Source organism: Tenrec ecaudatus, chromosome 13 (genome assembly GCF_050624435.1).
Source record: "Tenrec ecaudatus isolate mTenEca1 chromosome 13, mTenEca1.hap1, whole genome shotgun sequence".
NCBI lineage: Eukaryota > Metazoa > Chordata > Mammalia > Afrosoricida > Tenrecidae > Tenrec > Tenrec ecaudatus.
The window spans coordinates 107,333,780-107,351,058 of NC_134542.1; the positions used below are offsets into that span (position 1 = coordinate 107,333,780).

The 17,279-nt window shown below is 44.2% G+C and overlaps 1 protein-coding gene across 2 annotated transcripts in view; it reads left to right on the top strand.

The window, feature by feature from the left end:
* IMPA2 (inositol monophosphatase 2) overlaps nucleotides 1-17,279 on the top strand; it is a 70,920-nt gene that overhangs the window by 25,332 nt on the left and 28,309 nt on the right. For both annotated transcript variants that reach the window (XM_075530008.1, XM_075530007.1), the window contains exon 3: nucleotides 11,619-11,723. In XM_075530008.1, the coding sequence (XP_075386123.1) occupies nucleotides 11,619-11,723 (105 nt within the window). The remainder of the gene's footprint in view (nucleotides 1-11,618; nucleotides 11,724-17,279) is intronic.

Consider the following 17,279-nt stretch of genomic DNA (forward strand, 5'->3'; position numbering starts at 1 on the left):
TGATTGGTGGCTCACATCAGATCAAAACGGAGGAGCATGCCTTTGTCTTACACTCTGACAGAAAAGCCAGTGCCCCACCTACCAAACCAATGGGAATCATTATGTGGTGATGTTCACCCATAACATTAACCATCATGGTTTACTCCTCAAATTGGAACCTGTATCCCCACTGCCACCGAGTCCCTTCTGATTCACGGGAACCCCAGATAGGCTTTCAGAATCTGTAACCCTTGAAAGCCCAGGCATGCTCATCTTTCTCAGAGCAGCTGGTGTTGAACCAGTGACCCCGTGGTTAGCAGCCCAGTGCTTAATCCATTTGTTTATTTGAGAGTTGCTGTCAAGTAGATTCCTACTCATTGGGACCATATGCACAACAGAAGGAAACACTGCTCAGACCCATGCTATCCTCACAATTGCTGTTTGGCTCTGTTATGGTCTGTCTTTTTGGGGACTCACTTCTTTTCCAGGGACTGGCCATCCCTGATTTATCCTTTCTGATGACATATCCAAAGTACAAGAGACAAACTCTAGTCAACGTTGCTTGTAAGGACATTTCTCCAAGACAGATTTGTTTGTTCTGGCAGTTCAGGGGACTGTCATTATTTATCAGCACCGTAATTCAAACGTATTATGTGAATTCTGGCCTTATTTAGCCTTCATCTTCCAACATGCATATGAAATGATTTGAAAATATTGACTTTTGTCAGATGCGCCTTAGTCCTCAAAGTGATATCTTTACTTTTTAATACTTTTAAAGAGCTCGCTTACGGCCGGGTTTCCCTATGCAGTGAGTTATTTTTGATTTCTTGACTGTTGGTTCTATGAGCATAGCTTATGAATCCCGGCAGAAGGAAGTCCATGACAACGTTCTCTGTTTATCATGATACTGTTGTGGGGTCCACTTTTTAGGAGGTGGGGTTTTTTTTGTACATTGAGTTTTCATTGATATTAATGGATGTGTTCTTTGATCATAAGTGAATACTTCAAAAAATTTAAGAAAGAAAAGAGGAGAGTTAAACCTTACTCGAGTTTTGGGGGAAAATGAATAAAAGAAAAAAATAAGTAAATATTTCAAGACCTATTGACTTTTAGCAAGCAAGATTGAGTTAAGTGCATTTGGCAGGTTAGGTGCATAATCAGTTTTCCTCTAATCTTGATTCTGAGGTTTTCATGTACTTTAGCTTCCAGGATTATTTGCTTAGCATACAGATTGAATACCTATGGTGAAAGGCTACACCCGGATGCATGCCTTTCTTGATTTTACACCACGCACCATACCCTCATTCTGCCTGCCTGCTTCAGGCTTACAGTTAAGAGTTCTGGGATTCCTCTTCTCCTTAATGTTATCCACAGTTTGTTACGAGCCACAGTTAAAGGCCTTCGCGTGGACAGCAAGTCAGCATCTTCATCGCAAGTCAGCATCTTTGGTATTTTTGCTTTCAGTCCAGTTTCACTTGAGTGGACTGTGATAGCCTTTATTTCGCATCTTCTCCTGAAAATGGCTTGAATTTCATTCAGGCCCCGTCAGTATATTCCTGCAATTGTTTTTACATACGCATCAGCAAAATGTTACTTGTATTTGATACCAGTGACGTTGTTTGATCATTTCTACATCATTTTTCTTTGGGATGGGCACAAATATGAGTCCCTGTCAGCTTATTTGCGAGGTAGCTGTGTCCTCAATTTCTTGGCATAGATAAGTGGGTGTTCTCCGTCCTTAGTTCATTTGTTGAAATACTTACATTGCTTTTCAGTCAAGTTCTAGATCCTTATTTTCACTAATGTCTTCAAGGCAGTTTGGACTTCTTCCTTCATACCATTGATGCTTGATCATATGCTACCTCTTGAAATGATTGATGGCTACCAATTCATTTTTGGTACAGTGACTGTAATTCTTTGAGAAGTGATCTCCCCATTTTCTTCTGATGCTTCCTATGTTATTCAATATCTTGCCTATAGAATCCTTCAGTATTGCAACTTGATGCTTGACCCTTTCTTCAGTTCTTTCAGCTTGAGATCAGCTTGAGTGGACTAATGGGGCTCTGGTGGAACAGTGGTTACATGTTGGGCTACAGTCCACATGGTTTGTAGTTTGAAACCACCAGACTTGGCTTCCTGCTCCCATAAACAGTTACAGTCTTGGGAATCACAGGGGCAGTTTGACCCTGCCCCATTGGGTAGCTTGAGTCAGTATTGGCTCTGCCCTATAGCGTAGCTAGGAGTCAGCATTGACCCTGCCCCATAGGGTAGCTATGAGTCAGCATTGGCTTTGCACCATAGGGTAGTTATGACTCAGCATTGACCCTGCCCCATAGGGTAGTTATGAGTCAGCATTGACCCTGCCCCATAGGGTAGCTATGAGTCAGCATTGGCTTAATGGCAGTGAGTGAGATGCTTTGATTTTTGACCTTCTAATTCCAAGTCTTTGTACATTTCATCATAATACTTTGTCTTCTTGAGCTGCCATTTGAAATTTTCTGTTTCCTTCTGTTCCTTCATCATTTCTTCCATTTGCTTAGGTTACTCTACATTTAAAAGTTTTTTGAGTTTCTTTTGTGATCCTTTTTAGTGTTTTCTTTTTTTCTTGTCTTTTGTATACCTTTGGTTTTCTTCCTACATGATGTTTTTAATCTCATCTCACAACTCATCTGGTCTTTAGTCATTAATGTGCAGAATATCAAACCTGTTCTTGGCATGGTCTCTAAATTCAAGTGAGATATTCTCAGATAATATTTTGTGAACATGTTTTAATTTTTTCATTGCTACCACCACTTACATAGAAGCAATTGGTGATATGTCCCACAATAGGACCCTACCCTTATTCAGACTGATGATATTGAGTTTCTTCATTGTCTGTGTCCACATATGTGGTCAGTTTGATTTTTGTGTATTCCATCTGGTAAATATCTACATGTATGTTGTTGGAAATAAAAAGGAATTTTCAATGATGCAGTCACTGATGTTGCAAAATTCTACCAAGTGATCTTTGTTACTATTATCAAGACCCTTAAAAAAAAAAGTAGTTGCTGACTTTTTGTTTCCAACCTTTGCAATCCAATCACCAGTAGATTTCAGTGCATCTTGATGGCACGTTTGAACAATTCCAGGCTGCACCACTTGGTAGAATTATTCATATTTTTCATCATCAGATTTGTGGTTTGTGGGTAGATTTGAAGAATAGTTGTATTAGTTGTATTGACTGGTTTTCCTTCTTTGTATATTTTCTTATCACAGACAGCATTGTACTTCAAGACAGATCTTTACATTTTCTTTTTATTAGTGATTATGTCACCATTGCTCTGGAATCTGTTATTCTTGGTGTAGTAGACCTCTAGAGCAGTTAACTGAGTCAAAGATGCCAACAAGTACTCATTTCAGTTCATTAGTACCTAGATATCAATATCTATGCATTCCAGTTCATTTTTGTTGACATCTAATATTCCTAAATCTGCATTCGTACATTCTCCATTCCTACTGTAATGGATATTTGCCGCTGGTTCCTGTCACTTAGAGTCATGCTTCATAACCAAATGAGGGACCTGAGAACGTTGCCACAGCCATGTCATCAACGTTGACTCTTGAGGAGTAAACTTTTTTCAAGTTGCATTTTGAGGACTTTCCAACTTGAGAGGTTCATTTTGAGCCCTGTTTCAGGCCGTGTTCCACTGCTATTCTTATGATTTCTAGATGCTAACCCCTCAGACACGGATCACTTATTCCTGCTTCTTAGCATATCCTAGTCTGGACACTCCACTGAAACCTGTCCACTGTGGGTAGTCCTCCTGAAATTTGAAATATTGGGGACATAGCTTTCGGCAATATGCATGCCATCAGAGCCCAACAAACTGATTAGCGGTGGACAGTTCCTCAGAACTCTCCTTAATTAAAGACATCTAAACACAATTATAATGTCATAATTGTGCCTAATATGATACAACTGGAAATGTACTGACCTAGTTTATACTTAAGTCTTATGAGTCATGGTAAAACAAACAAACAAGAAAATGCATATGAAGGAGCTTATACAAGTTCATGGAAAAATGAAACTAAAAGGTAGTAGAATTTACAAGAACTTTTAAAAGTCTCACATATGTACACATGTGCATGTATAATAAAACAAGAAATATTCTGAAAAAATGACAGTCCTTGTTTTTGCAACTGATCAGATGATCAAAACTGGTACTTAGAATACGTTCTCCCACCACTCATTCTGTCTTCCTTCTAGCCTCTGCAGGCATCCGATCATTTTTCCCTGACTTTCATCACTGGGCCTGATCGTCCTAACACACATACTAGGGGACTCTTCTTTATCTCCGCTCTGTAATACCAATTCGATTTTCTCTGGATAATCAGAACCAGTCAGAGCAGCCAATATAGTAACCCCCTTTTCGCCTGTTGATCCATGGGCATGAGGGGCCTCAAGTGGTTGGGTGGGAACTAATTTCTAGTTCAATGGACTTTGTGTTCTCTCTATAAGTATGTCTCCCTTTGGAATTAAGACCTCTAGATTCACACAACATACTCATGGAAATAGGAAACCGCAATTTTGTCAAAGGGCCACTAGAGGCAGCAGTGAGTGTTGTCACTGCTTTTCCTGCCCCTTATTTATTGGCACTCTAGGCCAAATCCTGATGATTGTGATGGTCCGTCCTGCAGAGAAAAGCCAGATCGGACGTTTAGCACTGGATTGCCATCCACAGGGGAACTAACAAGCTCCACTTGTGTGATTTGTAGGGAGCCAGAAATACGATTACTCACTCACTCACTCGCTCACTCACTCACTCACAGCTCAGCAGAGTTAAGGCAGAGGCTTACTTAAGCATGGGGTCACTTTAAAAGAGCTAGAGCAGGTCCCCCTTGTAAGTGAGAGAGGAGGAGGATGATGGCTAGGGGTCTTGTTTCTACAGAGCACATTCAAACAGACAGAGGTTGTAGCTCACAGAAGTCCCTCTCTAATTAATTACTCCGTTTGTCACTGGGTCTTCTATATATTTCTTTCTAATTTATCCCAGGTGACAGTTCTGTGTCAGGATATCTTGAGTCTTAGTTTAGGCTGGGTAAAACGTTGCATGATGTCCCTCCCCAAGCTGTGACTGCCTAGCCTGGCCTCAAGGTTGAGTCAATCACCAGGCTCGTTCTCTCAGGGCTCATTAGTGGTCAGAGTATTCATTCTTAGCAAGCAGAGTGTTCATGCCTGTCCGTTTTGGAAAAAGCAGCACCATATGTTGGACACCGGTTAGCATTTATATCGCCTTCTTGAGAACAATTTCCATGCCCTGCAAGGTCTCACCACCTAACTGGTGCCATAATTGTGTTCTTAGAAGGCCACTGCATTGTTCTAGCGCCAGCTTCTTCAGGGTGATGGGAAACATCATAAGACAGTGGAGTCTATAAGCAGGAAACCACTGCTACATGGCATTTGCTGTGGATTCAGTTCGCTGGTTGGAGGCAACGTTGTATGGGATATCGTGGTGGTGGGTAGGCATTCTGTAAGGCCACAGATGGTAGTTCGGACAGGCACGCTGTGTACAGGGAAGGCACACTCCTCCTCCAAGTAAGAACCAAATGCAGCTCTTCCCATAGAAGGGGTGCGATGGAATCGGTGGCCCGAAGGTTATGGGTAGAACACGGCAAGGCGTAGAGCTACAGGAAGCACGCCCTGTTGGTCTTGCTGCTTGCAGGTTGGGTACTCCAGTCCGCGTAGCAAAGCTGACTTTAGGGAGAGGAAGCCCGTGTCGACGAGCTTAATGCATAACCTCTATTGCTGCCACAAGGGCCACTGTGTTCATGAGCTCGCCAGGTAATGAGCGAATGGTTGTGGAAAGAAGCGACTGGTTTCCACAGAAAGTATCATCTTATCCACTTGTTAAAACCTTCTTCTGCCAAGGTCATCCTGTGGTGAGCATTTACATAAGACACAGATATCAATTAATTTATTTTTTATTTAAAGCTTTTTATTTGCAAAGAATTTTGACATAATACTTCTCTCATAAACATTCATGATCGATAGTATCAAATCTCCTGGGCAGATGAAAAATGGCTGGTTTAAGTAAGAATGACTCTTCTACTGCCATCAAGTCCGTTCTGACTCTTAAGGACCCTCTAGAGCAGTGTTTCTCAATCTTCCTCATGTCACAACCCTTTAACACAGTTCCTCATGTTGTAGTGACCCCAACCATAAAGCTTTCGTTGCTACTTCATAACTGTCATTTTGCTACTGTTATGAATCGTCATGTAAATATCTGATATGCAGGTTATATTTTCATTGTTATAAACTGAACATAATTAAAGCATAGTGATTGATCAGAAAAACAATATGTAATTATAGATTGTGAAATATTTATTTCTAATGATAAATAAATGAAATTTTGTCTTGAAGCATGGTGTAGCATGGGCAATAGTCTTCACGCTGGGTACTCGTCTGTGGGCGTATTTGCATGTGGGCGGACCCACCTGGAGACGATAGAGGAGCGGTGTCTCCGTTCCTAAGACCATCGGAAATATGTGTTTTCTGATGGTCTTAGGCGACTTCTGTGAAAGGGTTGTTCGATCTCTGTGAAAGGGTTGTTCAACTCCCAAAGGGTTAAGACCCACAGGTTGAGAACTGTTGCTATAGAGGACTTATGGGACTTTAATTTTTAAAACATTTTTATTGGGGCTCTTGCAGATATTGTAACAATCCATAAATCAATTATTTCAAGCAAATTTATACATATGTTGCCATCTTCATTTTCAAAACATTATCTTTCTACTTGAGCCCTTATTATCAGCTCTTCTTTTTTCCTCTCCTGCCCCATCCTCCCGCCCTCGTGAATCCTTGATAAATTATAAATTATTAATATTTCATATCTTACACTGTCTCCCTTCACCTATGTTTCCGTTGTTCATCCCCCTTGGTTGGAGCAGGGGTTATAATTTGTCTTCAGCAGTTGTGTTGGGAAGGGGAGCATCACAGAATGTCAGGTTATTAGAACAAAAATTCTTGCATTGAGGGAGGGCTTGAGTGGAGGCTGAGATCATGGATATTTTAAAACATTATTTTTTATAGCAACACCTTTTGATTGACCCTTGTAAATGAAGGTCCTACATCCTTCTCCATGAACCAGGGGACCGTTTTTGGTGGCCCCATAGACTGACGATAGTGCATGTCTCTGTCTACCTCTAGCAGGGCATGCCTTGAACTGCTGTCCTTCGAAATGAAGCAGTAAGAAAATGAATTGATGTTCATTCCACATACATTCACATGGACAGTTGAACTAATGCATCAAAAATATAAAGAGTAAATAAGCGGAGAACTCCAGGACATGAAAAATCAACTATGGAAGTCTGGGGTTCAATAAACATAAGTAAGAGTTACTTCCACCAAAAACTGCTCTGTAAATCAAAAGTGTTGCTAACCAGAAGTGTCATAATTACCGCTACAAGGACATACTGCTGGGTGAGTCCCACAGACAATAGACAATGTTGGCACATGGTTTTCTCAGGACAAAGAGCCATTGTGACCAAAAGTGTCATCTCTGTGAGCAGGTGAGTGGCCTTTTGCTTCTCCAGGGCTGTTAGGAGAAGCTGCAAAGAGACTCTTTCCCCCTTTTTATGCCAGAAGACATAGCCATTTCTTTCCAATTCCAGTAGGAGCCAACTTCCTGCTTAAACTCAGCTCTAACGAAGAGTGGACTGCCCTTCTCGGGCCCCCCGGGCACCCACCTTTGGTTGAGTCATCTCCCTGCCCTCCTTGACGTGAGCATGTTTCTTTTTTGGCTTTTCTTTTTTTAAAAATTGTTTTATTATGGGCTTATCACAATCCATGCACACATCAATTGTGTAAAGCACATTTGTACATTCATTGCCCTCATCATTCTCAAAACATTTGCTCTCCACTAAAACCCTTGGCATCAGGTCCTCATTTTTCCCCTCCCTCCCAGGTACCCCCTCCCTCATGAGCCCTTGATAACTTATAAATTATTATTTTATCATATCTTACACTGTCCGACATCTCCCTTCACCCACTTTTCTGTTGTCCGTCCCCCAGGGAGGAGGTCACATGTATTTCCTTGTAATCGGTTCTCTCTTTCCAACCCACTCTACCTCTCCCCTCCCAGTATCACCACTTACACCGCTGGTCCTGAAGGTATCATCCACCCTTGATTCCCTGTGTTTCCAGTTCCTATCTGTACCACTGTACATCCTCTGGTCTAGCCATATTTTTAAGGTAGAATTGGGAGGAGGAAACATTTAGGAACTAGAGGAAAGTTGTATGTTTCATCGTTGCTACATTGCACACTGATTGGCTCATCTCCTCCCCGAGACCCTTCTGTAAGGGGATGTCCAGTGGCCTACAAATGGGCTTTGGGTCTCCACTCCGCACTCCCCGCCCCTCATTCACTATGATATGATTTTTTGTCCTGATGATGCCTAATACCTGACCTCATCCATACCTCATGATTGCACAGGCTGGTGTGCTTCTTCCATGTGGACTTTGTTGCTTCTGAGATAGATGGCTGCTTGTTTACCTTCAAGCCTTTAAGATCCCAGATGCTGTATCTTTTGATAGCTGGGCACCATCAGCTTTCTTTACCACATTTGCTTATTCACCCGCTTTGTTTACAGCAGTTGTGTAAGGAAGGTGAGCATCATAGAATGCCAATTTAATAGAAGAAAGTATTCTTGCATTGAGGCAGTACTTGAGTGGAGGCCCAATGTCCTTCTGCTACCTTAATATTAAACTAATAAATTTATGCTCATAGATCTATTTCCCCATCCTCATATATAAATATATTTGCATATTTACATGCCTTTATTTAGATCTCTATGAATGCCCTTTGCCTCCTAGCTCTTTCCTCTATTTCCTTTGACGTTCCTCTTGTCCCACTATCATGCTCAGTCTTCATTTGGGCTTCAATAATTCCTCTTGGTTACATTACCCTTGATCACACCCTACCAGGTCTCCTACACCCTCCTTCCCACCGATTTCGATCACTTGTTGTTCCCTTGTCCCTGGGTTTGTTGGCACCACTACCTTTTCCCCCACCTCTCCCTCTCCCATGTCCCCCAGGAACTGTTGGTTCTGTTGTTTTCTCCTCCAGATTGTTCATCCAGACTATCTTATTTAGACAGACCTGCAGAGATAATAACATGCACAAAAACAAGATAGAGCAAAATCAAGCAACAATATACAACAAAACAACAACAACAAACCAGTGACAACAAAACAAAGTAAAACGCAAGAAAGAAAAACTTGTAGTTGTCCTTTAGGAGGGTTTTCAGTCCAGTCTGTTGGGGCACAAAGTCCTGGCCCCAAAGTCCACCTTCAGCATTCCCTGGGGACCTCGCTGCTCTGTTCCCTTGCTGTTCTGTTGTACCCCCTTAGTGTTTTGCCTCGGTGTGGTGTGATCAGATCGGCCACAATTCCCACAGTTGTCTCCAGTGTTGTCCCCTGTAGGGCTATGGGTCAGTGAGGGGCGTCAGCGAGCATGCTTCTTCACTGCGCTATCAACTTTGCACCCAAACCAGACTTTAGTCCTTGCTACCGAGGGATGTGTGTGTGTTTGAGGTGTGAGTCCCTTTTTTTTAAAGATAAAGTTGCATGCCATGTCAGGGCATTAAATCGGGTTGCTAAGGAAGAAATCACTGAGCACAGACAGGGCTGGTACCAGGTATAGTAGCTATTTAGTAGTTTGTACACAGCATTGCCATTGTGGTCAGGAGCTTCAGAATCCGCAACCCACCATGCCCAGCATGGCTTTTCCCTCATCAGACCTTGTACCCCGCCTTAGTTCCAGCCAGCCTTGTTTTGAGAACACTGGCCCCTGGAACAGGACTCCAGCTGCTGAGCTTTATGGCCCCGCCCTACAGTGGTGTTGGGCACCTTTGTCTAAGGCCTCACCCAAAAGCACACAGAGGAGAGTGAAAGAGACCGTTTCCAGAGGGACGGAGTGAGGTGCAAACAAAAGGGCACCCTGAATCGGCGACATCTTAACTGTTCTGCCCACCGGCTACACACCGTGTGTGGAGGCAGGTTGTGCCCACAGAGTGCTGGTTCACAGACTTGGGTGTCTCTTATTTGCTTGCAACCTTGCGTCTGTTTTTCGCATCCGATCCTGGGCAAGCCAGTGAGGGCCTGTGCTGGGAGCCGTGGAGAAAAGGTGGCAGAGTCTGCAAGGGGTTCATGAACCTCAGCGAACACAGCATTGACCGGAAAGTGAAGGACCAGGCACTCTGTGGTACATTGAGCGTGTCTCCCATGATCTCTGGATTGGAAAAAATATAGGAAAAAAATTCCCACATTGCTATGGGAATGATTTACAGTGACTTATGGATTTTTTGTTTCATGTAGTTTACATATAAACAGCCCCATGTGGCTACCATATTGGACACCGATAGGCATTTGACCGTCCTTGCTGTGGATTGGAGGAGGATGAAGAACTAAGAATGATTGCCAGTGATGTGATGGACTCAAATAGAGCCAGCCTGGACTTCCACTTTGTACGGTCCTTTGTAAGATGTTGGTTTTCTTAGATTCCTGGGAGGAAATAGCTGCATATTCCTGTGAGGATCAGTGAATTCAAACTCACCGCCGTTACGTCGATGCCAATAATACTGACGCTATAGGACAGGGGAGAGCTGCCCCTGTGACTTTCTGAGCCTCTAATGGTAGCCGAAAGCTCCTTTCAATTAGCAGCCCAACCTGTAACCCATGTGCTACTGTGGTGCCTGGGGAGACATTCAGGAGACTCTATTTACAGAGGGACTGGCTATGAAGCCAGGCCTAGGGCCCCCCCTGCAGAGAGTGCAAATCCCAAAGGGGACAGCAAGAGACATTGGTGCTCCTGGGCTGGAGGGGTAGGGAACTGAACTCAAAGGAAGACGCTTAGAGGATTTCCACTTTGGAAAAGTGGGGAGCACTTCACAAGGGGAGGGTGGGAACAAATATTCCAACCTTACTCTGCTCCTGCTTTCTCCCCTCCTGCTGTTCCCATTGATTAAGCCGAGGGCAAGCAGCAGTTAATGCCTGCTGATGCGGAGACTAGAGAGGACAGGGGCTCTACAGAGGGCAGCAGAGAATCAGTAGGTGCCATGTTCCCTCAGTACCCAGGGAGGGGCAGGTGCACACCCACCTGGGTTCAAGCTGCAGGCCTAGTAGGCCGACTTGGGACTTGTCAGTTGTGGGTTTTTTGTGCCTCAGAACTGATGGGAGTCAGGCTCTGTGTCAGTCGGTGTTCTCTGCCCTACTCTGGTGGTTCCATTTTCTCTGGCCCACTCTCATCCAGACTGCATTTCAAACAGGTGGTTGGCTTTTGGTTTTGTGACCTCTATTTCCTGTTGTTTTCCGTCTTCTGTTCCTCCCTGGCTCCTTTCGACTCCTTGATGGTTTCTACACGCACACTCACAGCTGTGTCACACTGCTGCTTCAATCCCGACCAGCAGGTTAGCAGGGAGATCAAAAGCAAACACGTCTATTTAATCCAGAGAAACCATAAAGAGCTCTCTCTCTAAAAACAAAAACCAGTCAACAAATGAGGTGTGAAGTAGTTTGAAGCATTTTGCTTTGAGTTATGGAGACGTTTTCTTGATATTAGCCGATTCCATGCACGTGTAAACTTCTGCCCTTTCCACTACAGGTTCATTGCAGAAGAGTCTGCTGCTTCTGGCTCAAAGTGTGTGCTTACTGCCCACCCCACCTGGATCATTGACCCCATCGACGGGACCTGCAATTTTGTGCACAGGTAAGTGTAGCATACAACACTCCCCAACCCCGTCAGTGTTTAAAATGTCCTTTTCTCTAAGTGTTCTCTCTGCAGAAGCAGCATTGTTTTTTAAAGGCAGGAATATATAAGCAAAAAGAATCCTGGTACCACAATGGTAAAATCCTGCTGCCACCTGCAAAAAGGTGTCAGCTCAAAGCCAGTAGTGACCCCTCTGGACAAAAGACCTGGAGATCTGTCCCCTTAGAGGTCATGACTTAGGGAACCCCATGGGGCAATTTGATGGCTCTGAGTTGGAATGGACTCGGTGCATGACAACAACATAAAAACAACCCTGTAGAGGCGTTTCATGGTCACTAAAAGATAGCCAACACGCTTCCTGTTTGTGAGGAACCCAGACTATGTTAAAAATGACTGCTTGCTAAAAGACTATTGTTTACATTTAGAATACCGGGTAGGCCTTAAAGATTCTTTAATAAACCCTCTGGAGGAAACACATAGGATTGGGAAAATTAAACCAATGAGAGGGGAATCCCAGGGGGACTGGGACATCAGACCGAGTTGGAACAAACCAAGCTAGCATGGGAATTCTGGTTGGAAGCAGCTGGCCGCCCCTGACTGGTTTCCAGTGTGTTTGGGCAGACCACAGCCAGAATGTATGTGGGGGTGGCTACAGGCGCTAGTGGAAGTGAGGACAGGACATGCAGACCTGGGGGGGCTGCCCTAGCTGTGGGGACATGAAAAGAGTCTGGTCTCAATGTGTTCTCAGTGGAGGGAGCGGCACGTGCCAGACTTTAAACCTTGAGGCCGAAGCTAAACGTGCGTGTCCAGGGCACAGGTGTTTTCCACAGGGTGGTTCCTCAGATTTTAATGTGAGTAAAAATCCTAACGGAGTGATGAAATGATCGAATAATATCATGGATCGAACATGGAAGCATTCAGTTGAAGACAATTCTGAAGTAGCTGCTGCCACAGAGCCGCCAAGACCTTCAAGCCAAGTTCAGAAGGTGGTTCTTGGCTGAAAGTAGCGAGTCTCGAAACCGTGCTCCCCCGGGTTTTATCAACAATGCAAAGGCTTTTGATATGTGCATCAAAACACCTATGGATGGCACTGCACAAAGTGGGACTTCAAGAACATTTATGTGCGTCCAGTCAGGGCCTTGACTTAAACCAGGAGGCAAATACTTGAACAGAACAAGGGGATCCACTCTGCGGCTTAAAACAGAAGATAAGCAGCAGGGTCAAGTTCATTTGCTCTGCATGGGTTCTTCAAATCGTTTGTGGGGAAGTGGAATGAAAAGATGGCAATATGAAATATAAACTTTATTTCTCAACACAAGCTCCATCAAGGTCAAGCTATTTTTTTTAAGTGATGATACCAGCCACTTAGTCTATCCCTCAAGGACTGAGGGTGCTGAGTTAACCATGTCAGTTCAGTCTTCTTTTATTGCTAACTGAAGAATGATCCATCCATGCCCTTTAAAGCAGTTAAGATTCAGAAACAAAGGAGGCAAATCGGGACTGTAATTTGGATATCTTATGATGCCCTGTCAAAATGCCTGGTGGAAAAGGACTTTATGTAGACTCTTTTTCTTTTTTTTCTTGATAAAGCTTTTGCTACCTTTCTCCAAAACTCTCATAATAACAGATGTTGTTATTCTTTGCTCTCAAGTAAGTCAACCAGTACAAGGTCTGGAGGAGACGCATCTCCCCCCAGCTGGTTGCCTTGGCCCTCACTCTGCCTTTGCTTTGACTGGCTCCTTCCCACTTCCTTGTAACCATTGCTTTGGTTGCGCTTTGTCTTCAGGAGCATTCTGATAAGTCGTGTGTCATCGCCGGTCAAGAGACGTCGAAGAAATGCTTTAGGACGTTCCCACCACTGGTTTACAATTTCCTTGAAAGCTTTGCGCGTAGCTGCTGCTGATCTAGGTGCAATAGTTTCAGCATCAATTCAGCACAGAATTTACTCAACTTAAATTTTTCAGTCATAAAAATGTAAGCAGAATCAGTTGAAGGATCTGTGAGGTTGACTATTGCTTCTGCTTTTAATCATCCAGTTTTTTTTCTTCAATTACGATGAGAGAAAGATCAGTTTCCCTTGAAAACTGACGTGGGTCGTATGCCACTGGAGGCTCCACCATCTCGAAACAAGCTAGACATTTGCAATTGCTGCTTTCTTTGGGGGCATTATCCCCATAAACTTTTCATAAAGGAGCACTGATTTCACCACTCTTCCACCCAGGCTTCACCATAAATTTGTTGCTTGCTCTTACTTGAATTTTAGCAGAATTCATGTTGCTCTGATAGAGTTCTTTTTTTTTTTTTGTAGTTAATTCAAGGATCATTTGTTGACCTTAGGAGTGTTTTCCAGTCCAGTCTGTTGGGGCACCACGCCCTGGCCCCAAAGTCCACCTTCAGCATTCCCTGGAGACCTTGCCGCTCCATTCCCTTGCTCTTTTTATGCATATACATTCTCTTTTTCAGTACCTCAAATAACTTCTTGCCCTGACATGTTAAAACAGGGTAAAATTTGTTTTGGTTTCAAAATTTACTAAACCCCATGCAGGATTTTTTGCATAATAGCCATTTCCCATTAACTTTTTGCAGACTCCTTTTACTTATTGAGTGCATATGCCACGTAAATGTGAGAAACTGGGCTGTATGAAGAAGAACGTGGCCTCAAGGTGAGAGGACGACTCATTCACAACGTGCAGTTAGGCGCATGGCACAACCTTACGTGAAAGTGAAGAGGACGCGAAGCATTTCCAATGATGATCGAAGACGGAGAAAGTCTGAACAGAAAGAACATAAAAGTATCTACGACTGGGGCAAAGAATGACATCAAAATACGTGGCAAAGAAACTCACCTTAGGGAGGTTTCAATCATCTTCCCTCCACATCCGTTGTCCACACCCACAAAAGTAACAGTAACAAACTGAAGGCCGCTTTGTAAAACCAGAGCTCTCTTTGAGGAGGATTATGGTACGCCTAGTGGCATGGTGGTTAGGAGCTGGGCTGTCATCCCCAAGGTATGAAGTTTGAGACCACCAGGCACTCCACAGGAGAAACACACCGTTTTTTTACTCCCCTAACGAGATAGTCTCAGAAACCCACAGGGTCAGTTCTGTTCTTTCCTATAGGGCAGGGGAGTCAGACTCTATTAAAACGCGGGCCATTGGGTGCAACAGGCTAGATTCACGCGGGCCACGTCACATTTACAAACTTTGTTAAATTTATATTTTGAAGTGAGGATTCAGGAACAAGGAGAGGATAATTAAAACACTATGTAACTGTTTTTATTTAAACATTTGTTTTATTTAATATATTTATAAAATTTAAATTACTCTTTTTTTACCCGAAACTTGCTAGGGCTTTCCTCCTGCTAGTTTGCACTGGCCTCTTATGTTGTGATCGGAAAATATAACAAAGTAACTAATGAAAAACACAAAATGTTGGACAGCTGACAAACATGATGCTCAACTTGTAGAAACTTCCCTCTAACAATGTGAACTAGCGCTGCCGCTGGGTATGATTCATAACAGCACCACCCAGAGTGCGCTTTTGAACCTTTTCGCTATTGGGATCTGTTTGCATGACGTGACACTGAGAGTGGCAGACATATTGCTTCCAAACGTCGCCGGAACTGAGTCAGCAAGTTTAGACACGTCCACAGGCCCCCAGCAAAGGCACTGGGCCACGTGTTTGCTCGTCTTCAGTAGTTATAGCATTAACGGGGGAATTGTGTGCACCGTGTTGCCTTGATCTCCCCTAAGCACTAATTTCTTCAGAACACTTTTTCCTATTTTCATTTTATTTCAGAGCATCGCAGGCCACAAAAAATTACCTTGGGGGCTGCGTGCAGCCTGCGGGCCGCCAGTTTGACACCCGGGCTATAACGTCATCATAAGTTAGACTTGACCAGATGGTTCGTGAGGGGGTTTTGGTTGGATTTAATCCAAGGTATCTTTGGTCACAATGCCCGTGAAAGCCAGGCCATGCCTAAGGAAGACTGAAGAGGCAGGGCGTGTTGGAAACGGGGTTGGTGTGGAGTGCACCGTTGGCTGCTCAAGAAGGAACTCACCTGTCCTGAAAGAGGCACAGCTCAAAAAGAAAGGAGGGCGGCACACAGTGTTTTGGCTTCCTTTTGGATGTGACCAGAGAGAACTAATCCCTGGAGAAGGCCATGTTGCTTGGTAGAGTCGGTCCGATGGTTGCCCCAATGACTCAAGCTCAGGAAAGGTTAGGAGGCTGGCGCCGGACTAGGTAGCATTTGGCTTTGCTACGCATTGAGTCACGGTGAGTCAGACGTGACTCAAAGACACCTGATGACAAAGAAACCCCTGAGCAGCTGGTGCAGAATGGCCCTGATGTAGCAAGGCCGGGCAGGGCCCTGAATTGCATTTCTAACCAGTTAACATGTGACCTTTTGAGGCAACAGGATAGTGTGTCATTTGTTAACAGTTTTTCTCTGGAGGTGTTTGTTTCTTTCATTCATCCTTCCAGTGATGGGGGTGCAGGGGTGGAGCTCTACCTCGTGGGCAGTCACTCGTCTGACCATTTGAGGGTCTCTCATGAAAATTTGGGCTCTAGATCCAAGGTTTCCTGGGATTTTATTCTCTGCAACCCACCAGGGAATGTGGGGTCAGAGAAACAACTTGGAAGACACAATTTAAAAACAAGCTGTATTATGGACTATCATATTTCTAGAAGGCGGGGCTTTCTACGCCTGTACAGAGACATGGTGTTGGCACTCACTGGGGCAGCTCTAGGCTGTCCTGTAGGGTGGTTGTGAGTCGGCATCAACTCGTGGCAGTGGTTTTGTTTGTTTGGCTAGTTCCGGAACACATGGAGGGTCACCGCCACAGAAGTAAGCTCCGGCTAAAGGTATCTTTTGTAACTGCAGCACAGATGTGAGCTATTCGTATCATCACCCTCAGTCCTGGGACTAAAGCTGGTGGGAAATGTTCTGAGAGGGGGTGTTAGAGGAAAGCAGGTCTTGGCATACTCTCTGAAGGAGCCGCAGTTGAGCACCCCAGCCTTGCAGGCTCCCGCCCACCTCAGTTACCACTCTGGTTAGCATATGATTGAGTTCTTTTTTTCTTTTCTGTAAGGCAGCAATGTCCAACTCTCCCTTATGTGGGGGAAAGGGCCAGTTCCCCACTACTAATCGCGGGTTCAGTAAGCACAATTATATGGTTGAGATGCATAAAGATCATAATAAAGTCATAGAGAGCATGAGAGATAGAAGAAAGATTGAAGTAATGGAGTCAGACCCAATTCATGGTAGCATGCTCACCTCAGCTCCGCTTGGTGGTCCTTGTGGGGAGAGCCTGGCAGGAGGCTCGAGGACCCCGTTTATTGCTAACCAAGGGTTATAGCTGCTTCAGGGGGCGTGATTGCAGGTAACTACACATCACAGGAAGGGGCAGTACAATAGACATAAGTGTGACAGGAAGGGGATGAGCTAGGGCTGTACACATGATAGGAAGGGGAGAAACTAGAGGCATACATGTGACAAGCTGGGTGGACCCTAGATTCATGATGGCGGCCTAACCTTGGCCACCCTTGCGTGGGCTT